This window comes from Podarcis cretensis, assembly GCF_951804945.1.
Source record: "Podarcis cretensis genome assembly, chromosome: 13".
NCBI lineage: Eukaryota > Metazoa > Chordata > Lepidosauria > Squamata > Lacertidae > Podarcis > Podarcis cretensis.
In genome coordinates, this window is record NC_137182.1 from 54,769,574 (window position 1) to 54,793,314 (window position 23,741).

The window sequence follows — 23,741 nt, forward strand, 5'->3', positions numbered from 1 at the left end:
CGTTTTGGAGGTGCTTCGCAAGACGAATTTCCTTATGGGCTTGCTTCGCAAGACGAAAATGTCTTGCGAGTTTTTCCGACTTTCCCCCCTTTTTTCTAAGCCGCTAAGCCGCTTATCCACTAAGCCGCTAATAGCGCTAATCCGCTAATGGGCTTGCTTCGAAAGACGAAAAAACTGCTAGACGAAGAGACTCGCGGAACGGATTCTTTTCGTCTTGCGAGGCACCACTGTATAGTAACATACCCCAAAAAACCAACCCCAAAAATTCAGTGCTGTAAGCAATATCCAGTACCCAACAGCAAAAATAAAAAAGGAGATTGACAGTTTCCCCTTGGTCCTGGAAAGAGCCTGTGATCTTGCACAGAGATCTGAAGCAGATTCCAAGGGGAAGGAGGAGGGGTAGCTAGAAAGCTGCCCTCCCATGAGGCTGATCTTTAAACATCAACATGTCAGCACCTGAGGGGGGCGGCAGAGGTCCTCAGACCTGGGCGGCAGTTCTGACATTCTGCACCTGTGTCCCGAAATGGAGGGGTCTGGCGAAGATGGCTCTGGCCCCAGGGTGATGGAAGCAGGCTTGCCCCGTGGTCCCATCCTCCCTCGCCACAGCCCACGAGAACCACACCAGCGGCCTTACCTGAAGGTAGGAGAGATGGTACTCCAGCAGCGCCTGCGCATTGCTGATGTTCTCCCGCGTTCCCACAAAGATGAAAGGGACCATCCCCTGGGGAAAGGAGACAGGGAGGTTGGCAAAGAGCAGGGCACCTTTTCCCCAGGCAGAAGACGGAGAGGTTACCAGGGCTGCCAGCTTTAAAGCCAATTAGTCTACGTTCCCCGCAGAGGCATCCCAGTTAAACCAAAGGGATGACGTTTTGTGCTCTGGGAAAGCAGAGTTTCGACCAGAGCGGGACAGAGGGCAGGCCCGTGTGAGTTTTCGAGAGGGAAAGATTATCGGGATCCAAGAAAGAAAGAAAGAGTCAGAGACATACATTTGGTTCTTGTCCAATGTCTGTGTCTTGGACAGCTTTAGCCAGGGGACAAACTGGACCAGCCAGCAAGGACTGAAAGCAGACAAATGCAGATGTGATGATTTGATGGGGCGTGGCCTGTGGGCAAACGTGGGACACTGTGGCTTTGAGAAGAGACGGAAACCTCGGGCTTGGGAACTGGGGCAGGGGACCCACACAGGAAGAAGCTGCTGCTGTGGCTTCTTCGCTCTGCGGCCCAATTTACCTCCTCCCTGGGGTTCTTCTTGTCATTGTCGCCTTCCACCCGAACTCGGACCACGCCGGATTTGTCCACAATCTCCTGGATGACTTTGCCGTTCTTGCCTATCACTTTCCCTGCAGGGGGCAAATGAAGACAGGGATTTGAAGGGCGTGCGCAAATCAAGCACACACGGGCTGTCAGCACGTTGCTCTGCCGCCTTAACTCTATGTCCCTAGTGCCAAATCACTTGCAAATTGGCACCACAGTGCCTTGGAGGGGGACAGGTCAATGGATGAGGAGACCCACTAGTAAACACCTCCATCCCAAAAAGAACCCCTTTTTTGCACACACACCCTCGTACATTTGCACTCGTTGCCAATGACAGGGAAGGAAAATCATTGACGCCCTTCCCTTCTTTGATCGAGGAAAATCTATGCAACAAATCTTTGCTTGAGAAACAGCTCTGCCAACCAGATTCCCAAGTGCCTTGGACTGAACCTTCCCCTGCATGTCTAAATCTTGGTTTCTCTGAAGCAGAATTGCTGCAGCTCAACTCCCAAGCAAACTCCAAGGTAGAACTGGCTTCCGAATCTGGTTTCACAAACGTATGTTTTTGTGAAGGGAGAGAAAGAATGGGAGGCTCCATCAGGTTTCGTCTTGGAGCTAGAAAACTGCCTCACTCACCGACTAGGTTCCGAGGGACTTGAACAGAGTCTTCGGAGAATTCGAGGAAGCTCCTGGCCTGCTTGCAGGCTTCCGGGGTCTAAGGAGGAGCAAAAGGGAACAGCATGCCAAGCAGCTCAACACACTGTGCTGGTGGTTTGCGAGGTTTTAGGCCACCAAGGCTGCTCAGGCCTGACAAACTGTTTGCAGATCCTCCCACTGCACAGCCACACGCCGGGCCTTTCTCCCTCCAGGCCAAAAGACCCCGAAGTTTGTTCCTCCTCAGTTAAAGCCGCCTTGCTTACCAAGCCCCACAACCGGAGTTTCTGGCCCCACTCAAAGGATTCATTTATCAGGTGGGTCTTTGTTCCTTTTCTCTACACACCAGCACCAAGCAAAATGAAAGCAGCCCAGCCCGCCCCCTCTTCTCCCAGAAGTCTAGAAGCAGCCCCCGGCCCCTACCTCCCCGTAGATGCGAAAGGTGCAGGTCTCCTCGTCCAGCTCAATGGCAGTGACGCCCAGCACTTTCCGGGCCTGCTGGATGTTGGCCCCGTGGGTTCCGATGGCCAGTCCCATCAGGTCCTCCCGCACTGTGAACTCCTCCTGGAATGCCGATGCCAGCTGCTTACTCGTCTGGGGGGGAGAGGCAGAGGCACGATGGGAAACAGCCCTCAGAAGTCGCGTGAGCCCCACCTCTCTTTTCCAGCCTGGGCCCTCACCCCCCACACAAAAGGCCCAACATTCAGGCCAGGCAGCCACGCTTGGAGACAGAGCAGGTCTTATTAGACTGGATCAACTAAGGCTGGCACATGGGTCCTGAATGGGGTAACTGTGCCCCTGAAGAACCAGGTGCGCAGCCTGGGAGTCATTTTGGACTCACAGCTGTCCATGAAGGTTAATTCTGTGTCCAGGGCAGCTGTCTACCAGCTCCATCTGGGATGAAGGATGAGACCCTCCCTGCCCGCAGACTGTCTGGCCAGAGTGGCGCATGCTCTGGTTATCTCCCACTTGGACTACTGCAATGCGCCCTACATGGGGCTACCTTTGAAGGTGACCCGAAAACTGCAACTAATCCAGAATGCGGTAGCTAGACTGGAGACTGGGAGCAGCCACCGGGACCTTTTAACACCAATCCTGAGAGATCTGCATTGGCTCCCAGTACGTTTCCGAGCACCATTCAAAGTGTTGGTGCTGACCTTGAAAGCCCTAAACAGCCTCGGTCCAGTATACCTGAAGGAGCGTCTCCACCCCCATCATTCTGCCCGGACACTGAGATCCAGCGCCAAGGGCCTTCTGGCGGTTCACTCATTGAGAGAAGTGAGGTTACAGGGAACCAGACAGAGGGCCTTCCCGGTAGTGGCGCCTGCCCTGTGGAACGCCCTCCCAGCAGATGTTAAGGAAATAAGCAGCTATCTTATCTTTAAAAGACATCTGAAGGCAGCCCTGTTTAGGGAAGTTTTTAGTATTTAATGCTGTATTGCTTTAACACTTGACTGGGAGCCGCCCAGAGTGGCTGGGGAAACTCAGCCAGATGGGCGGGGTATAAATATTATATTAATATTATATTATGTCAAGCTTGTGACTTTCACAGAACGCTGCGCCCACAGCTGGAGGCAGAAGCGTGCTTTCCAAATACCAGCTGCTGGAAACCGCAGGAGGGGAGAGGGGCTCTTTTGGCTGGGGTCCTGCATAAGAGGTACCCGGTTGGCCAACTGGGAGAACCAGATGGGCCTCTGGCCATCTTCTGGCATCCGTATCTGCCAGGGAGTTCTCCCAAACTGAAACACTGCATTGTCCAGCACTGCTTCGCTTTTTAGAAAGGCACCCTTCTGCCTCCCCGCTTTGCACTCCTGTCCTTCGGGCCCAGGATGGCAGCTACTGTCAGCTAGCCCTGAGCCAGAGACTTCTCCGCTCCTGCACTCAGGGGGTGCTGTGGCACTTGGAGGGTCCCCTCTCTCTCTCTCTCACCTCCAAGTGTTTGTTGGCCTCCTCATTCCGGGACATGAGCATCAGCTTAGTCCGGATGCTGCGCAAGTGCATGTCGCCCAGCAGAGACGCCCTCTTGACGGTGGACTCATTTGTGGACTGCAGGGGGAGAGAGAGAGAGAGAGAGAGAGCAAAGGTTAGTTAGGCTGCCATGTGCTGGCAAACCAAGAACACAGGTGAGCCTACGAGACAGAACTGCCCCACCAGGTTTTAAGGTGTTTAGTCTAACAAGAATTCAAGCTGTCAGTTATCCACCCAGTTAAAATTAAAGCAAATTTAACACGGGAACCACAGGTCCTGGAGAGGATCATTTCCTCTGAAGCGAGAAAAGTCCCCCAACTCCCCAGCCATCCTGGGAAGATGCCCTTTATCATGTCCAAAGTGCAAAACGAGAAATCCTTCACAGATCTGGACGAGAAATAGGCAAGAGCTGAACCAAGCAGATGTAGAAGTTGCAGTTGCGCATTTAGTGGTCATCTGCAGTTCCTGCCACTAGAGGGGAGTGAAGAGCCGCGCAGGGTCCGGCTCTGAGAACCAAGTCCCAAGCATTTTCCTCCCAACTTGGGTCAGCTAAGCAGGCAGACACCACTCCCCGGAACAGAGGAGGAAGACCCTTACGAGGACGACGAGCTCACTGCTAGTGGAACTGAGGAAGATGCAGTTCGCGCTCACGGCTTTCTTGAACTCCTTGTGCACGTTCTCGTTTGAGCAGCTGCGAAGAGGAAACAGAGGAAGGGTAAGAACCTTCGGAAAAGTGTGGACACCAACCTGAGATGCTGAAAGTTCAGGCTTCCACATGCGGTGGACCTGTGAATCTGTACGTGAGGTTTGGAGACAGGTTTTACAAGAGATCTCTGAGACTGAAGGCAGCCCAGGGAGTCTCGATGCCAGGCTACGTTTACGACCAACATTCGAAGAGGACAGTGCAGAGCTCGTTTGCAAAACTCTTGTTATATACCGTATTTTTCGCTCTATAAGACGCACCTAGTTTTTGTAGGAGGAAAACAAGAAAAAAAATATTCTGAATGCCAGAAGCCAGAACAGCAAGAGGGATCGCTGCACAGCGAAAGCAGCAATCCCTCTTGCTGTTCTGGCTTCTGGGATAGCTGCGCAGCCTGCATTCGCTCCATAAGACGCACACACATTTCCCCTTACTTATTAGGAGGGAAAAAGTGAGTCTTATAGAGCAAAAAATACGGTATTTGTGGGCTGAGACTAGAATGACTACTGCCCAAGGATGGAGAAATGCAGTGAACATTTCCCTTCACATTTGGTTTAAGAAGGCCTTAAAGGTAAAGGGACCCCTGACCGTTAGGTCCAGTTGTGGCCGACTGGGGTTGCGGCGCTCATCTCGCTTTACTGGCCGAGGGAGCCAGCGTACAGCTTCCAGGTCATGTGGCCAGCATGACTAAGCCGCTTCTGGTGAACCAGAGCAGCGCACGGAAACGCCATTTACTTTCCCGCTAGAGCGGTACCTCTTTATCTACTTGGACTGTGTGCTTTTGAACCGCTAGGTTGGCAGGAGCTGGGACCGAGCAACGGGAGCTCACCCCGTCATGGGGATTTGAACCGCCGACCTTCTGATCGGCAAGTCCTAGGCTCTGAGGTTTAACCCACAGCGCCTCACATACTGCTTATTCAGAAAAGTTGACTTATTCAACAGCGCACCTCCTGTAACCTACTTCCCTTCTGTTAAGAAGCTCTTAGGCTTCTTTCCCTTCAGATGGAGCAAATGTCTGCACAGTGCAAGCAAATTCAATCACAGGCAGATTTGGGCTGATAAGAGATTTGAATCGGAAAGAATGTGGATTTGGCAGACAAGCTCCCCCTCTCCCACACAGTTGATGTTGTTGTTACCCCACCCATATGGCTGGGTATCCCCAGCCACTCTGGCGGATTACAGAATATATAACATAACAAAGCATCAAACATTAAAAGCTTCCCTAAACAGGGCTGCCTTCAGATGTCTTTTAAAAGTTGTGCAGTTCTTTATCTCCTTGGCATCTGGTGGGAGGGAGTTCCACAGGGAGGGCGCCACCACCGAGAAGGCCCTCTGCCTGGTTCCCTGTAACTTCGCTTCTCTCAATGAGGGAACCAGCAGAAGGCCCTCCCTTGGAGCGGGACCTCAGTGTCCGGGCAGAACGATGGGGGTGGAGACACTCCTTCAGGGATACTGGGCCTTTGAGGCCGTTTAGGGCTTTCAAGGTCAGCACCAACACTCTGAATTGCGTTTATGTTAACACTCACGCCTCCTTGAGATCCTCTGGTACCGCAATGGTGACTTTGAAAAAGCTGCACTTGGTGGCCACTTTGCTGGGGTTGACGGGCCGCAGCCGCTCCAATGTGACGATTTCATTGTAGATGGCATCGCAAGCGGCGTATTCTATGACGTAGAACTGCAAGAGGAGGACGAGATCAGAGGGAACCACAAAGAAGAGCCCCCTTCACTGACACGGCAAAGGAAGATCCCAAAAGAGCTGCAGTTATGTTCTGCCTTTAGAGTTGTTAAGCCTAAGTAAACTCAAACAGGAGGGGAAAAGTGAATTCTAATTGCGCACTGTTCCTCTGAGAAGAAAAAACCCTGGAAAACTCTTCCATGGGGTTAGGGTCACAGTCCCCCCCCCTTAATTGCAGGCTCCCCTCCCCTCTCTGGATGCAACAGTCTTCCTTGGAAATGCAGAACAAATTATGTTCACACTAAGAAACCCACTGAACACTGCTGCTTGAGGGAAGTGGAAACTTTCACGCCTGCAAATTAAGGCTGGCTTACGACCCTGGAAATTTACTTGCTTTCGTTATTTTTATTTACTTGAAAAAAAATTATACTCTACCTGTTCCCATCAAGTGAACTTAAGGCAGATTGCGACAACCTCACAACAACATGTCACAGAAGCATCATAAGAACATCTACATTGCAGCACTGTCACTATTCCGCATTTTGGCCCATGGCGCCCAGATGCTCTGGGAGCCAATCTGTGAGCATCTGCTGTGCACATGGAGAACTCCTACCATGTGCTGGGGAGGCAGAAGGGGCTCAGCTCATTAAATGTGTTAATGGTGAGAGGGACAGGCCGCTCTGCCCCCTCACTGAATACAGTGGTGCGTCGCAAGACGAAATTAATCCGTTCCGTGAGGCTCTTCGTATAGCGGTTTTTTCGTCTTGCGAAGCATGGCTATTAGTGCCTTAGCAGATTAGCGCTATTAGCGGCTTTTAGCAGATCAGCTGATAAGCGGCTTAGCAGCTTAGGAAAAGGGGGGGGGGCCCGCAGAAACTCGCAAGACATTTCGTCTTGCGAAGCAAGCCCATAGGGAAATTCGTTTTGCGAAGCGCCTCCAAAACGGAAAACCCTTTCATCTAGCGGGTTTTCCGTCTTGCGAGGCGTTCATCTTGCGGAGCACCACTGTACGTGGGAATATTTCAAGGGGGGGTGTATTTTGTTTGATACTTACATCTCCTTTCATCATTCGAACCCTGGCCAGCCACCAGCCACAAGGCTCATGCTCATTGGCTCGGGAATAAACCTAAGAGGACAGGGAAATTCAAGTTAGGGGGACACCCTCCACGCCCAGCAGCTTCCTACTCACCCCACTGCTCCACCCCCCACCCCCAGAAGGGTGCGGAAAGCCTCTTAGCAGCCTTCACTCACCTCCACCTCATCCCCTTCCAAAATCTCCTTGCTGTAGTCTGCAGGTGGGGGTAGCCGCACGTCGCCAAAGGGGATTTGCCTTTCGGGCTGCCAGCTGCGAAGAGACAGAGTGTTATTCCAGGTGACAGTAAGGGGAGACCAGCTACCCATCAACACACCATGTTTCTGCACAAGCTATGGGAGGTGCTTGGGGCTAAGCAATGCTAAGAGCCGAATTTTGCGCAGGTGAAAGCAGCAGGGACCTTGGGTCGACACTGGCACGCGCCCCTCCCACAAATTCGGAATGGCTGCTTCGTAGAAGCACACTCCAAATATCCCCCTCCATTCCTAACAAGCTATTCTCTTCTCTAATGACTCAGCAGCATGCATCGGACAACAGCAGCCGGCCTGAACTCCACGCCCCCCCCCCCCCCCCCCGCTACTAGCAACATGCTTTTCCAACCACAATTGCCCATGCCAGAAAAAATTCCAGACCCCTGGTTGCACACGCACCTAGGAAATCAAATGTATCACCTTGTGGCTTTAATTCCACACACACCCCCTTCCACCAGAGCTATGGAACGCTGGCTCTTAAATATTCAACGCTGGCTCCTAGGAACCATAACTATTTGGCAACGCCGCTGGTTAGACATAAAGGCCACAGTACCATAACTTGATGGGGGTCAAAATGGTTTAGAGGCAAGGAAGCCTGCTAAGAGCATGCAAGCGCTCTTGGGGAGGTGGGGGGGGGACAGAGGCAAGATGAAAGAAATGAGGGGAGGAGAACGCAAGGAGAAGTCCCCCACTCAGGAAACACCACAAGGAGGGCTGGAGACTGGGGCCGACAGAGAGCCACTCGGTGGGTATTTATAGCCCGCCCTGCCTCTCACAGGGAGATCGTGCTGCGGCTGTGTTCCGGCCCTGTCAGAGCACAATCCTGGGAACTGGCCGTGGTGCTGCAAGGCTGCCTCATTAGCTTCAGCGGAAGTAGACAGCATCTGCATACCACCGCCACGCCCACACCACCCCGGGTGGGGAGACTGAGGCGGCCAGACACAGCTGCTGGCAGGCTGCCAGCCTCCCTCTGCTCACTAGTCCCTTACTGGCTGACAACCAGAGCCGCAAACTCGGGCGGCCTGTCGGCGAGGGCCCCAGCAAAGCCAGCACCTGCTCTTCTCAGAGAGCAGGGCCAGCGTTGAACCCCCGGCCACAAAGCTTTTTATTTTTTCCGGGTGGGGTGGGGTGGGGGAGCAGACGGTGGCTTGACTGCAGCGCCTTACAGCTGTTGCAGAGACACGTGTCTCCCTGACGCTTCAGCTGCCGAGGAAGGACCTTTGCGAGCGGCTCAAACCTCTCTCCTCCGGCAGACGCTTCTGGCTTTTTCTGCTGAGTCAGGAATTTCAGGCACTTTCGCCTCCCCACCCCTCCAATAAGCAGCATTTAAAACAAAAAAAAAAACCCCATCGTGTTGCTTGCGAGTGCCAAGGTTTTCGCTCTGCAATAAGCTTCCAGCGTGCACGCAGAGATCTTTAGGAGGGTGGGGCTGGGGTTCAGCCCCCTTGCTCCATAACTGCTCGGGGATCGGGGCCACCACCAATGCTGTGCGGCACCTACACAGGTGGGTGACAAAGTCCTCTGGGCAGGCATCCCCGCAACCTCCTGTCTCCAGAGTCTGGGAGAACAGGGTTAGGGGTGTCTGGCTCAAGGGACACGAAGACTGAAGATGAAGAAGCGGGGAAGCCCAGATTGAGGAGGAAGGAACCACCTTCCCCACTTTCCTGGGGTCACCAAACAACTGTGTGTGCTCTGACAGGTGGGGAGTTCCTGACATCATCTCCTGAAGGGACCCCCAGCCAGAGTGAGAGAGCTCTGTTGCGCTGCAGCATTTGGAGGCCTGGGGGTGCCTAGTTTGATACAGCAGCTGGTAGACAGGCAGTGAACTCTTGGTGGGGAGAGCAATCTAGCCACTGGCAGGAGTTGCTACAAAGCAAGAACAGAGCTCCCTGTTTCTTCCCCTCGGCCCAGCTGCCACCAGAGTGCAAAGCAGCGGGTGGGAATGGCCGGCGTTTCCTGGGTGAGGTTAAATAAGTTGGAGTTCTTGTTATTAAATATACCAAGAAAAAAGCACACCGAGAACTCTGGCCAATATAAGTTTCAAAAGTGGGAATGGTCCCTACTCGCAAATCAAGAGTCAATTGTAACAAAAATTGATCCATTCATATACAGTGGTGCCTCGCAAGACGAAAAGAATCCGTTCCGCGATTCTCTTCGTCTAGCGGTTTTTTCGTCTTGTGAAGCAAGCCCATTGACGGCTTAGCGGATTAGCGCTATTAGCGCCTTAGCGGCTTTTCAGCTTAGCGGATAAGCAGATAAGTGGCTTAGAAAAAGGGGGGGAAAGGGAAAAAAAGTCGGAAAAACTCACAAGACATTTCGTCTTGCGAAGCAAGCCCATAGGGAAATTCGTTTTGCGAAGCACCTCCAAAACGGAAAACCCTTTCGTCTAGCGGGTTTTTCGTCTTGCAAGGCATTCATCTTGCGGGACACCACTGTACATATCCTTATGAGTTTGAGTTTGTAATCTCTGAGTTTGTAATCCTTCTCAGAATACATACTTTTGAATGGATTAGTTTTTGTTACAATTGACTATTGATTTGCAAATAATAATAATAATAATAATTATTATTATTATTTATACCCCGCCCTCCCCAGCCAAGGCCTGGCACAGGGCGGCTAACAAGCAATAATAAAAACAAGTTGAAGAAATCCAACTTAAAAAGAAGTTTAAAATACAACATTAAAACATTGAAACATTAAAATATTAAATAGGGACCATTCCCACTTTTGAAACTTATTTTTTCCAGAGTTCTTGGTGTGCTTGTTTCCTGGGTGAGAGCAAGGGACATGGGTTGGGGGGGGCAGCGACTGTCCGCAAGAATATTATTTCAATTTCCTAGGAGCCAGCATGGAGCTATAGGCACCAGCCCCACACAGCGTTCATATCACAAGGTGCCAGCTTTCTATGTCTAGGCAAACAAGCCCCTGCTCTGCTAGGTCAGTGGGGTTTCATTGCCAGAGGTGGCTCTGAGCCGCTATACCAGGGTTGTACCCTCATCATACGATGGACCTCAAGGACACAGGGGCAGCCACTACTTCCAGAGGGCTGGAAAAGGACGGGCCGATCTGGGCCTGCCAGCTCTCTGACAAAACAGCAGAGTAGGGTGCAGGCATGCAACGCCTCTTGCGGACACTCACTTGTTCTCGAAGGATATCGTGACCGAGTCTTCGTGGACATCTTTAACAAAACCCTGGAAGGGAAGGAAGAGACAAGAGACACCGCGTTAGCACCACAGCCGGCAAGTCCCCAAAGCTCACTGCAAAGGGGCAGTGCTGGCCGAGCAAAAAAAAGGGAGCCCTGCAGAAGGAGCCACCACCACCAAGCCACTGCGTCCCTTGACTGGGACCAGCGGACCCAAGATACCAAACGGCCAACGCAAAGCAGCAACATGGAAAGGGAAACTTGGCAAGAGAAGAAGAGCTCTGCGGAAGCAAAGGTCGCAGCTTGGCGACATCCCCCAAAGACGTGATCCTCCAAGTCACTGGCCCCTAAGAGGGCCTAGATAGTACGGAATGGAACCTGAAAGCCTAACCAGGTGTGGCATCGCCTTCATCCTGTTCTCACAGTGGCCAACCAGGTGCCCACAAGCAGAATCTGAGCACAAGAAACCCTCTCCTCCTTCTTGTATTTCATGGAGCTCCAGCTGTGGAGACAGCCCACAGCCATTGTGGCTAGTAGCCACCGATAGCCTTCTCCTCCTCTTCCATGAATCTGTCTAAACCTCTTTTAAGGCATCTACGTCAGTGGCCATCGCTGCCTCCAGTGGAAGGGAGTTCCATAGTTTTAACTCTGAGCTCCATGAAATACTTCCTTTTACATGTCCTATTCAGGAAGACACGAACTTCTCTCCCCCTCTCTCTCATACACCCCCCCACCCTGTCACATTTCAATACAATACAAAATCAATACAACCCAGGTGGTTTAAGAAAGCCCAACATAGACTCCGTCTCCTCAGAGAATTGCCAAAGAACAATGTCAATCAACATTTGATGATCTCCTTCTACCGGTCCACAATAGAAAGTGTCCTTTCATACTGCATCACAGTGTGGTACGCTGGTTTGACATCAAGTGATAGGAAGTGCCAACAGAGCACAACATATTATGAGCTGTCCTGTGAATCTGGTGGATGAAATAGCAGAAGATCGTTGCCTCAGGAGAGCAAGGAAAATTCTCAGGGATGATTCACACCCTGGCGGCACTTTCTTGATCTCCTGCCCTTGGGCAGAAGATATATAGAAGCATGATTAGTCGCACCAACCAGGTAAAGAACAGCTTCTATCCCTGGGCTGTTAGGCTGCTGAATGAAAAGATAACAACAAGGCAACTGACTTTCGGGTTTGGTGGGTGCGCATAATAATAATAATAATAATAATAATAATAATAATAATAATAATAAATTTTATTTATATCCCGCCCTCCCCAGCCGAAGCTGGGCTCAGGGCAGCAAACAACAATCAAAATAATCCAACGATTCTAAAAACATTTCATTATAAAAATTAATTAAAATCAAATTGATGGCAACCAATAAGCAAAATTCTGTGTGGATTGCCAGAGGAGGGAGTCAGGCTGCGCCCTGAACAAAGGCCTAGTGGAACAGCTCTGTCTTGCAGGCCCTGCGGAAAGATGTCAAGTCCCGCAGGGCCCTAGTCTCTTGTGACAGAGCGTTCCACCAGATTGGAGCCGCGGCCGAAAAGGCCCTGGCTCTAGTTGAGGCCAGCCTAACCTCTCTGTGGCCTGAGATCTTCAAGATGCTTTTATTTGCAGACCGTAAGTTCCTCTGTGGGACATACCAGGAGAGGCGGTCCCATCAGTAAATGAGGGGAATTAAAACTAAGAGAGCTGAGTGGGGGGTGCTCGTGACATCTCACTGTATACAAGTTGTACAAGTGACAATAAAGTAAATGGCCTCGGTCCAGTATATCTGAAGGAGCATCTCCACCCCCATAGTTCTACCCGGACACTGAGGTCCAGCGCCGAGGGCCTTCTGGCGGTTCCCTCAGTGCATGAAGCCAAGTTACAGGGAACCAGGCAGAGGGCCTTCTTGGTAGTGGCACCCGCCCTCCCACCAGATGTCAAAGAGAACAACAACTACCAGACTTTTAGAAGACATCTGAAGGCAACCCTGTTTAGGCAGTAATATTTGATGCATTACTGTATTTTAATATTTTGTTGAAAGCCGCCCAGAGTGGCTGGGGAAGCCCAGCCAGATGGGCAGGGTATAAATAATAATTTTTTTATTATTATTTCAATTTACTCCTCCTAAAGCACATTCCCGGCAGACTAGCCAACACCAGGCAGCTAGCTCATGACTCCTCCTGCAAAAAACACACGGCAGCTTCCTTTCAGCGCTCAGGAGCTCACATACTGCCAGGCCTCTGAGTCAGATGGCGCTTCACTACTGCAGCAGAGGACCCCACTCTGAGCCCTCACTCAAAGCCAGCCCCATTTTTTAATCCCAAAGCAATGCAGGGCTGCTTGGGATCAGGGAAAGGTGCTCAGTGGGACAGCCGTTTGGGAGGAAATGCCCGATTCCCTGGGTGCAACCCTCTATTCACTTACAGTGCTACCTCACGCCTCCTTGTTATATACCGTATTTTACGCTCTATAAGACGCACCAGACCACAAGATGCACCAAGTTTTTGGAGGAGGAAAACAAGAAAAAAACTATTCTGAATCTCAGAAGCCAGAACAGCAAGAGGGATCGCTGCGCAGTGAAAGCAGGAATCCCTCTTGCTGTTCTGGCTTCTGGGATTGCCGCGCAGCCCACATTCGCTCCATAAGACGCACACACATTTCCTCTTACTTTTTAGAAGGAAAAAAGTCAGTCTTAAAGAGCAAAAATACGGTACTTAATTCGTTCCGGAGGTCCGTTCTTAACCTGAAACTGTTCTTAACCTGATGCACCACTTTAGCTAATGGGGTCTCCTGCTGCTGCCGCGCCGCCAGAGCACGATTTCTGTTCTCATCCTGAAGCAAAGTTCTTAACCTGAAGCACTATTTCTGAGTTAGCGGAGTCTGTAACCTGAAGCGCATGTAACCAGAGGTACCACTGTACTTATTCACAACATGTATAACCCGCTTTCTCTCAAAAACCCAAGACAGTTTCAAGATTAAAACCTTAACAGCCTGTCTTGCGCCAGGATTGACATTTGGTAACACTTGCAAGTGAATGTTTTCTGGAGTTGCTAGGGAAAAAAGGGTTCAACAGGCAAATGGTTAGCCTGGTTAACGGACACAGATGGATAAGCATGTGGGGGTTGACATTTCTGAAGGGGAAAACCACGCTTGGATTAATAATTGTTTTCTGATTTAGGGAGGCCAACTCCACCCCGGAATACAGGCTAAAGTATTCCACAAACAACTTCTCCGCGTGGTGGCCATTCTCTGCCACAGCCTTATCCCTCCAGGCGTGTGGCTTTTAGAAGAAGGGGTGCAGCCATTTCCCTGCCTCCCTCTCCATCTCCTGCTGCCCACAACACAGGACATTTGGCACTGCCAGGTTGGGGAAGAGAGGGCAGCTGCAGGGCTGCAATCAAGGGAGGCCTGAAGATGTTCTGAGTTTGGCGCGTGATGAGGGCAGGGCGAAATGTCCTGCATGTCTAAAGAGTGATGGGAGGAACAGGTGTTCCTGGGGACAGATGTCTTCTCCGCCAGCTGCTCCGCTACACGCAAACAGCCACACGTCTCCTTCCCAGCTCCAGAGGAAGCCGGCTTTAAGTGGAGTTCATTGCCCAGTATCCCAGCACGCACAACTCACTGGGACAGAGAAAACCTAAGTTGGGAATCTCACCACTCAACCAGCGTCTGTTGGAGACAGCAGAAAGGAGTTACCTCTGGTTGGAAGAGGCGGCCTGCATATATCCTTGACTACATGGCTGCCTCCCAAAACTCCTTTCCTCAAGAGCATGCTAAAAATCTCTCTCCTCCTCGTCTCTTTAGCAAGTCTGGATGCTACCCGCAATTTGATCGCCCAAGCAAAATACTCCTGCAGGCTCACATGGAGGGCGTAATAAAAGCCCGCTGGATCAGGCCAAAGGCCCATCTCAGCCAGCACCCTGTTCTTCCAGAGACCCACCAGTTGCCCTCGCCCTTCTTCCCAGTAACTGCGGAGGCAGAGCATGGCTTTCATGGCTAACAGCCATCGGCAACTCTCTCTCTCCTCTAGGAAAGTGTCTTTTAAAGCCACCTGGCTTGACGGACACCCGTAGCTCCTGTGGGAGTGAGTTCCACAGGTCAACTCTGAGTTGCATGAAGAAATATTCATCTGTTCTGAATCTTCCAACACTCAGCTTCAGTGGATGCACATGGCAAGTGAGAGAGAGAATAACTTCCCCCCTTTGCTCCCTGTCTATCAGTCTAGTGGGTGCATCCTTAGGCCTTAGACACAGTCAACAGTTAGCCTGGCCATTCAGAGAGCAGTGAAGAGGCAGAGGGGGCACCGTCCAACAAGGACCCGCAACTGTGTAGTGTGGACAGGATCAAAGATTCTGGAGTCTTTGTGAACTACTCCAAGCCTGCCCTCTCCCACAGCCTGCCGAGCTCCAAGAATCCCCTTTAAAGCCCTGCTGCGCCTGAGGCTATATACGTCTCCAGGCCAGCGGAGAGAATCTCATTTATCATTCATTCAGCACAGATGGATCAGCCCCCTTCATTCCATGAGGCCAGCACACAGGAACATTTATATCTCCCACGTTCCACACCTCAAGCCTGGTCTACCTGCCCTCTGGCTTAGGCTGCTAGGGCTAAATTAAAATTGCACAACCTTTGAAAATTGTACAACCTTTGCAATGCTTGGGACACCAAGTCAAAGAGTTTCAAGGAACCTTCCCCCCTTTAAAGTTTCAAGCCCTCCACGCACACAAACCGCTTCCATTCACGAGCAACTCTACAACTTGAGAACCCCTGAATTTGCAGAGGATAATTTTACTCTTCGGTGGATCACTGTATAAAAGCAGCAGCCGAACACTAAAAATTATCGTTGTTGCTGCTGCTGCAAGCCATATAGTCGCCGTCCGCTAGGCCGTCTGTGCACAACTTATTTGACATGCAGCGATATTCCACAAGCATTCTCTCCTGCGGGGAACATGTATGCAAAGCTGCTTGCATAAAGTACTTTCAGCCCCAAACAGGGTAAAATACAGTGGTACCTCGGGTTAAGTACTTAATTCGTTCCAGAAGTCCCTTCTTAACCTGAAACTGTTCTTAACCTGAAGCACCACTTTAGCTAATGGGGTCTCCCGCTGCCGCCGGAGCACGATTTCTGTTCTCATCCTGAAGCAAAGTTCTTAATCCGAGGTACTATTTCTGGGTTAGCGTAGTCTGTAACCTGAAGTGTCTGTAACCTGAAGCATCTGTAACCCGAGGTACCACAGTACAGTGGTGCCTCGCAAGACAAAAATAATCCGTTCCGCGAGTCTCTTTGTCTAGCGGTTTTTTCGTCTTGCGAAGCAAGCCCATTGACGGCTTAGCGGATAAGCTAAGCCGCTAAAAAAGGGGGGGGAGGGGAAAAACTCGCAAGACTCGCAAGCAAGCCCATAGGGAAATTCGTCTTGCGAAGCGCCTCGAAAAACGGAAAACCCTTTCGTCTAGCGGGTTTTCCGTCTTGCGAGGCATTCGTCTTGCGGGGCACCACTGTACCAGCATGAAACTCCAGGCACCTGGTCAGCCAGGACTCTCCCAGATCTAGCACAACATATCCAATACAGCCACATCTGACTTCGAAAGAGGAAACACCTTGAAAAATTAGGGATTGTTATAAGCAAGGCTGAAAAGGGAAGTGAAGACGGTCAAAGCTCTCTAGAAGGCGTGGAGGTTGATCTGAGCCACAGTAAGAGAAGTTCAGCTACAATGCAGAATGTAGATCAAGAAAGGTACCACCAGGGCCAAGAAGATGCCAGCGTGGCTAACAAGCAGCATCAAAGACTGAAGCCTTGTCCAAGTGAACACAAACTCTGGCAAAAGAAATGCAAGCAGACAATGAGGGATGCTTGAAGAAGAGGAGTAACTGAGGAGCACATCACTAAACACATTAAGACCAACAATAAACAGTTATTCAAAAACATTAGAAATACGTAGGAAACCAGCTAGGGAGGCGGTAGGTCCTTTGGACGACAATCAAGTCAAAGGAGGAAAAGGAGATTACAGTCCATTCTGTGCACTTGTCCTTGCATAGGAAGATGTGGGGCAGGTCCCTGTGCCTAAACTAACTTTCGCAGGAAAGAAATCTGAGGAACTGAGGTGAAGAGGGGTCACAAGAGATGAGGTTGTAGGACTTAATGTCAAATTAAAAGCCGAGAAATCACCAGGTCCAGATGGCAGCCGCCCAAGAATTCTCAAAAGAACTGAAACGTGAAGCTACCAACCTGCTACAAAAAAAATATGCAACTTATCCCAAAGTTCAGCCTTGACACCCGACGACAGGAAAGTGGCTGCTGTAAGACAGATTTCTAAAAAGGGATCTAGGGGACCCCGGAAATTACAAGCTGGATAGCTTAAGAACTGTGAAAAGCTGGTGGTAAACATGTTCTTTGAGAGTGTCAACAAGCACACGGATTTTCAAAAAGCTACTGCTAAAAGCCCTCACCCAAAGCTCCTCATTAAACTTAGCAGTCATGGGATAAGAGCAGAGGGAACCTTTGGATCAGTAGCTGGTTACAGAAGAGGAAACAGAGAGTAGGAATAAACTGATTGCTCTCCTCATAGAAGGATGTAGAAATTGGGGTCCCCCAAGGGGTAGCAGAGACATCACCTTGCCAACAAAGGTCCATATAGTTAAAGCTCTGGTTTTCCCAGTAGTGATGTCTGGAAGTGAGAGCTGGACCATAAAGAAGGCTGATGGCCAAAGAATGGATGCTTTTGAATTCTGGTGCTGGAGGAGACTCTTGAGAGTCCCATGGACTGCAAGAAGATCCAACCTCTCCATTCTGAAGGAAATCAGCCCTGAGTGCTCACTGGAAGGACAGATCCTGAAGCTGAGGCTCCAAGACTTTGGCCACCTCCTGAGAAGAGAAGACTCCCTGGAAAAGACCCTGATGTTGGGAAAGATGGAGGGCCCAAGGAGAAGGGGACGACGGAGGACGAGATGGTGGGACAGTGTTCTGGAAGTGACCAGCATGAGTTTGACCAAACTGCGGGAGGCAGTGGAAGAGAGGAGGGCCTGGTGTGCTCTGGTCCAGGGGGTCACGAAGAGATTCCTCCAGCACCAGAATTAACAACTAACAAGGATTGAACAACAACAAGGATTGGTATTGGGACCTGTGTTTTTTCAGTTGCTCATAAATAGTCAAGAGTTAGTGGTGAGCCGTGAGGCAGCCAAGTCTGCTGAAGACACAATTTTTTGTGGAATTGCAAGGAACTACAAATGATCCAGCAGGGCCCTTCTTTTCGTTCTTAGGCATGAGACCTTGGGGGGGTAGCTCGATGGAAATGTCAATCCTGTATTCAGAAGCTGCGAAAAAGGCAAATTCCACATTAGGGGTCATTAGGAAAGGGACTGAAAAATAAAACTGCCAATACTGTAACAATGATATACAAATTTATGGTAACCGTACTTGGAATACCATGTACAGAAAAGTGCAGTATGTATGTTGTCGAGCTGGACACGGTTCAGAAAAGGACACACAAAATGATCAAGGAGTTTGAGAAACTCCTCTGACAAAATGTTATATTTGGATTTTTTCAGTTTAGAAAAAAGGTGAGAACGGGGGGTGGCGAGTGATAATAGAAACTTGTACAATTATGTATGGTGAGAAAGGGGGTAGAAAAATGGTTTCCTCCCTCTCATAAGACTAGAACTCGTGGACATCCGATGAATCGGATTGTTGGAAATCTCAAAACAGCAAAGGAAAGTACTTTTTCAAACAGTGCATAGTTAGAGCCAGTGTGGTGTAGTGGTTAAGAGCGGTAGTCTCGTAATCTGGGGAACCGGGTTCATGTCTCTGCTCCTCCACATGCAGCTGCTGGGTGACCTTGGGCTAGTCACACTTCTTTGAAGTCTCTCAGTCTCTCACAGAGTGTTTGTTGTGGGGAGGAAGGGAAAGGAGAATGTTAGCCGCTTTGAGACTCCTTCGGGTAGAGATAAAGCGAGATATCAAATCCAAACTCTTAAAACTTTGGAATTCACTCCAACAAAGTGATGGCCATGAACTTGGGGAGGTTTTAGAAGAGAATTAGACAAAAGGCTATCAACGGCCACTAACCATGAGGGCTACATTTTACCGCCAGTATCAGAGGCAGCAGGCCTCTTGAACTACCAGTTGCTGAGAATCACAAGCTCTGTTGCACTGGGCATCTGGTAGGCCACTGTGAGAACAGGACACAGACTCAGCTGGGCTCTTATGTTCTTAGATCAACTATTACTAGGGATAGTTAAAAGTTAACAGGATGTAGTCAGCTATCAGTGGCAAGGCAATACCGCCGTGTGTATTACTGCCTACGATTGATATTCTGTCAACATGCAAACTCTGTTAAAAAAGAAAAAAAGGCCAGCCCATTAACCTTACTCTTATGCTTCAGGTAGAGTTACAACCCTGTTATTTTATTCTAGCCGGAAACAGCAACGCTAGAGATGTTCTACAAAGGACCACTGGTAGTGACTGGCAGGCAAAAGCTCACCTTTCAAATTCTAAGAAATAAGGTCTTCCATGAAAACCTTTGGGAAGCCCAGGAACACACAAAAGAATTGATTTGTGGCTCGTGCATTTGAAAACGAAGTTGGAGTTACAACAGCCAAGGAGCTGCAGAAATCTCGGAAGAAGAAGCTGCTGAAGTCAAAAGGCGGAAAAGAATATGGGCAAATCGTATAAGTTAGTTAGCATACCCTCCCTCTATGGATGCAATTCTATAAAATGGGGTGTGGTTAATGAAGAATATGCCATTGGCAGGAGGAACGTGCAGTCTTTAAAATCCTGTTCAGAAGCCCAGCACCTTTCCACAGAATGACACAACACTTAGCTCAAGTAGAGCGTTCCCACTTTCTCCTCATTCAGCTTTCTTGCAAGTCCACTGGGGCACAAATGGCTTCCGGCAGCAGGCCCCACTTAAGCAGTTGCAAGGGAGGTGCATGCAAACAAGAACTGCTGGAAGGAAGGATCTAGAGAGCATGTATTCCTCAATGAGGGACACCAGGGATGAAATGCAGCACAGGTGCTTGTTGTACTCTTGCGCCCCAAGCCATTTGAGCCAGTTACTTAAGAGTCGACGTTTGCAGAAACTGACATCACCTGAGTCCCTAGGAAACACAGACTGCCTTTTACCAGGAGACACTATTGGGTCTGCAAAGCCCAGTATACTGTCTGCTCTTACTGGCCCCAGGGCCTAAATGTATTTTCTGTCACCTGCGGCCTGATTCTTTTAAACAGAGACACCAGGGATTGAGCTAGGAACTCCTGCATGCAAAAATAGGTGCAATACCAATGGAGCTACGGTTTAAGAACCCCACGTCTCCTGCAGCCCCAGTTTCCCAGGCTGAGAGTCTTTTGAGGACACGTAACAAGATGTGTGTTTCCTGGTGGCAAAAATGTTATGCGATAAGGTAGGGTTATGAGTTTAAAAATAAATTACTTGATAAGGAATCTATGGAGATGCCACAGCAAAGAGCACACAAACAGGCTAAAAATAACCCACTCCATTACGGGAGAAGAGGATTAGCCCCTCAAATATTTCTATGTCTCTCATTATTCTTATTACTGTTACTTATTAAATTTGTATACCGCCCTTCACCTGAAGATCACAGGGCGGTACACAACATGAAAATACAAAATGAGAGCACAAAATACACAATAAAACAAAAACATACCAGCAACCCCCCTTCCATAAACACATTTAAAAGGCCACAGAATGCTAACCAGCCCAAGGCCTGGTTATAGAGAAAGGTTTTTGGCTGGTGCCTCAAGATAAGTAATGAAGGCGCCAGGCAAACCTTCACGATTCATGGCCATCTACTGGTTGTGACTCCATTCTGAAGTGGGAAGTCTAAAATTAGCAATAGACAATACAGTGAGCCCCCACCTCGCAGCCTTGTGATTAGGTTACAAAATTCCCCGAGGCCCTTCTAACCAAGCCATCGCTTCTCACTACAGAATAGGGACCAGAGATTCCGCTGAAACAAAACATCACTCCTCCACACAGGCCCAGTAGAGCTTGGCAGAATTCATAATCTCTCATACCCTAGATATCTTGGGCTTCCTCCTTATCTATGTTTGACCCTTCATGTTGGGCTAAGCAGCATTCTTGACAACTAGGTTCAGTGACGATGAAAGCCTCAACTTCTAGAGAGACTGGCATTCCTGTTACCACACTAAAGGGAGAAAAAGCCCTTTTCCAATATGAAAAAAAAGGTGTGGATCAGGAACTGACGAGCCCACTGGAGCCTGGGAACAACTTGTTGGTCCTAATTTAGAGACACTGAAAGTTACTTGAGAAACTCAAGTCTTGCTACAATGAAGAACTGCTTTTAGCCCACTAAAGGTAATTCCGCTGAACATGGCTGGGTGCTCAAAAGCAGTAAACTACAAAGAGCAGGCCTTGAATCTAGAAGGCAGGCTGAGATCTCAGCTGGGCCCAGCCTTGTGCAAGCCGGATGGACGATTAATTTCCCATTGGAACTAATCAGGGAAAATGCACATATAAAGTAACTCAGCATTTTATTATAGCAAGACAGGGTGACAGTAATCCTACTGATGGGAGCGACCCATCACTCCACTTGCCTTGCAACACATTTGAAAGCACAAACAAATGAAGTTGTCTCCTATTGCGCCAAACCACTGGCCTTGTATGGTCCGTTATGAGACGCAGCAAGGACCAGGCCGAGGGTCTTTCCTTCGCTGCCCTACCTGAGGCCCTTTTAGCTGGAGATGTCAGGCATGGAACGTGGAACTTAATACTCCCACCACTGAACAGTGGCACTTTCCAAGGTGAGTTTATTTCCTCCCTATTTTAACAGCACCTGCTTCATAAAGATACAGAGTCATTCCCTATAAGGCAGGAAGTTACTTTAAGGAGGGGTGGGACTGGAGTACCTTCCTTATAAATACATTTACTTGCGGCACCTGGGCGGAAGCAGCACTTTGGGAGGGAAGAGCCGCAGGTCAGAAGGAACATGTGTCAGTGCCAATCAAGCAGCAAACAGATACAGTTACAAGATCTCACATCCTCATTTCCTTGCACAATAAAGAAGCACTAAACTTGACTGCACTGTGATATAAATATATTTCTGCCTGCTGGATGGCTGCTGACTAATACGCTCATGGCATTTCAAGGTACTCTGTTTTGGAGGGAGTACCTTACCAGGAAAGGCAGGCTTTAGAATGTAGGGAAGGGACTCCAAAGATGCGTCTGATAGAGGAAACTAAAATAAAAATAGCAGGTAAGTGCAAGATGAGGCTCAAGTGACACAAGAGACCCCTCCTTCCCTCCATGAGATCAGGCCTTTGGAAGGGAGCAGAGGCCTCTGTTAAACTGATCCCCAGCATTGCAAAGCCATGACATGAGCGCTGCACTGGACTCAACCCTTCTAACCCATAGACGCTGACCCCACTCGCAAGCAACCTCAGGCTACGCTCCCAGTCCACCCAGCCCCATGATCTGCAACACACGCCCAAACCATGGCCCTGCCTCTTAAGCCTGGAGGCCCAGAGATTCCGCCCCCCCCCCCCGCCCCACAACGGGCCCTCTGACCCCTTCAACCCCACGCCCAGGGGGGGGGGGAGAGTCTCCTTTGCAGAACCCCGAGCGGCCCTTGCTTCCCCCTTTCTTCACTTCCCAGAACCCCCAACCCCACCTTCCTCTTAACCCCCCCCCCAAAGATGCCCTCCTCCCCTACGCTTGCTTTTGCAAAAGCCACCAGACAGAAGAGGAGTCGTCCCCCCCATATTTCAACCCCACCCCACAACGGGCCCTCTGACCCCTTCAACCCCACGCCCAGGGGGGGGGGAGTCTCCTTTGCAGAACCCCAAGCAGCCCTTGCTCCCCCCCTTTCTTCACTTTCACCTTCCTCTTAAGCCCCCCCCCCAAAGATGCCCTCCTCCCCCACGCTCGCTTTTGCATAGCCCCTAGAAAAGCCACCCAACAGAATAGGAGTCTCCCCCCACCCCAATATTTCAACCCAGGGTACAGGATTTGGGGGGGGGGTGGATGGAGTTGAGACAGACACCCCCCTGCCTCTGGGCTCCCCCCCCCCTCACCCCCCCCGGGCGCCCAGCGTGGCCACCACCGCCCCCCGCCCCTCGCGCCCTCCCCGGGATCTCCATGGCAACCCCTGGGGCCCCGCCCCCCCGGTCTCCAGGGCAACGCCTGTCCCCGCACCCCGGCCTCCTCACCTTGTAGAAGGCCCCGTTGGAGCCCCGCACCTCCACGGGCAGGCCTTCCATGGGCCCCGCGGGGGACGAGGGGGAGGGAGGGGCGGCCGCCGCCAAGGAGGGGGAAGGAGACGGGGAAGCGCCGCCCCGGACACCGCCAACGCCGCCGCCGCCCCCCCGCGCTTGGGGTGCCGCCGCCGCCGCCGCCGCCGGTGGGGGGGGGATGGGGGCGGGGCGGGGCCCGGCCTCCTCCGGCTCCGCCACCGTGACCGGCCCCCAGCCGCGGCCTGGCGCGGCCCGGACTCCGCTCTCGGCCTGCCTTCCGCCGCTCCTCCTCCTCCTCCTCCTCCTCCTCCGGCTTCCCCGGCGCCGCCGAGAGCGAGAGAGGGAGAGAGAAGGAAGGAGCGAGAGCGCGCGCGCGCGCCTCTGAGGGAGGGAGGGAGAGCGAGCGAGCGAGACCTCCCCTCACAGAGAGAGAGAGAGAGAGAAGGAGCGCGCGCGCTGCGCTCCGCCCCCTCCCTTTCGCCGTGCGTGCCTCTGCGCGTACGCTGCGCCGGAGGAGGAGGAGGAGCCCTAGGACCACGCCCACCGCGCGCCGGAGGCTCCAATCCCCGAGCGCCTCCGCTGCCTTTGGCCAATCGCCGGAGAGCGCTCGCGCCGAAGGGCGGGGAACAGGAGGGAGGAGCCTGCTTGTGACTCTTTCTATCTCTCTCTCTTTGCGCCGCCACTCAAACAACTTCTCTTGTTTCTCCTCACGCCCGCCTCCCCTCCCCCTCTCTCCCAAGCAACCAATGGAAAAGGGAAGGCGGGGTTTGCCGAGACGCCAATCACAGCGCCGAGGCGCAGGCG

General features: G+C 51.0%; 1 protein-coding gene across 2 annotated transcripts in view; it reads right to left on the bottom strand.

The window, feature by feature from the left end:
• FXR2 (FMR1 autosomal homolog 2) overlaps nt 1-23,264 on the bottom strand; it is a 32,049-nt gene extending 8,785 nt beyond the window's left edge. The window contains exons 1-12 of one of the 2 annotated variants that reach the window (XM_079951860.1): nt 22,914-23,264; nt 10,734-10,786; nt 7,503-7,596; nt 7,306-7,377; nt 6,103-6,251; nt 4,474-4,567; nt 3,838-3,954; nt 2,332-2,502; nt 1,891-1,969; nt 1,231-1,340; nt 987-1,058; nt 635-721 (exon numbers count right to left, since the gene is read on the bottom strand). In XM_079951860.1, coding sequence (XP_079807986.1) covers nt 635-721; nt 987-1,058; nt 1,231-1,340; nt 1,891-1,969; nt 2,332-2,502; nt 3,838-3,954; nt 4,474-4,567; nt 6,103-6,251; nt 7,306-7,377; nt 7,503-7,596; nt 10,734-10,786; nt 22,914-22,964 — 1,149 coding nt within the window. In that variant the 5' untranslated portion in view covers nt 22,965-23,264. The remainder of the gene's footprint in view (nt 1-634; nt 722-986; nt 1,059-1,230; nt 1,341-1,890; nt 1,970-2,331; nt 2,503-3,837; nt 3,955-4,473; nt 4,568-6,102; nt 6,252-7,305; nt 7,378-7,502; nt 7,597-10,733; nt 10,787-22,913) is intronic. The other variant, XM_079951861.1, reaches the window with a different exon arrangement.
• Between the last annotated feature and the right edge of the window lie 477 nt (nt 23,265-23,741).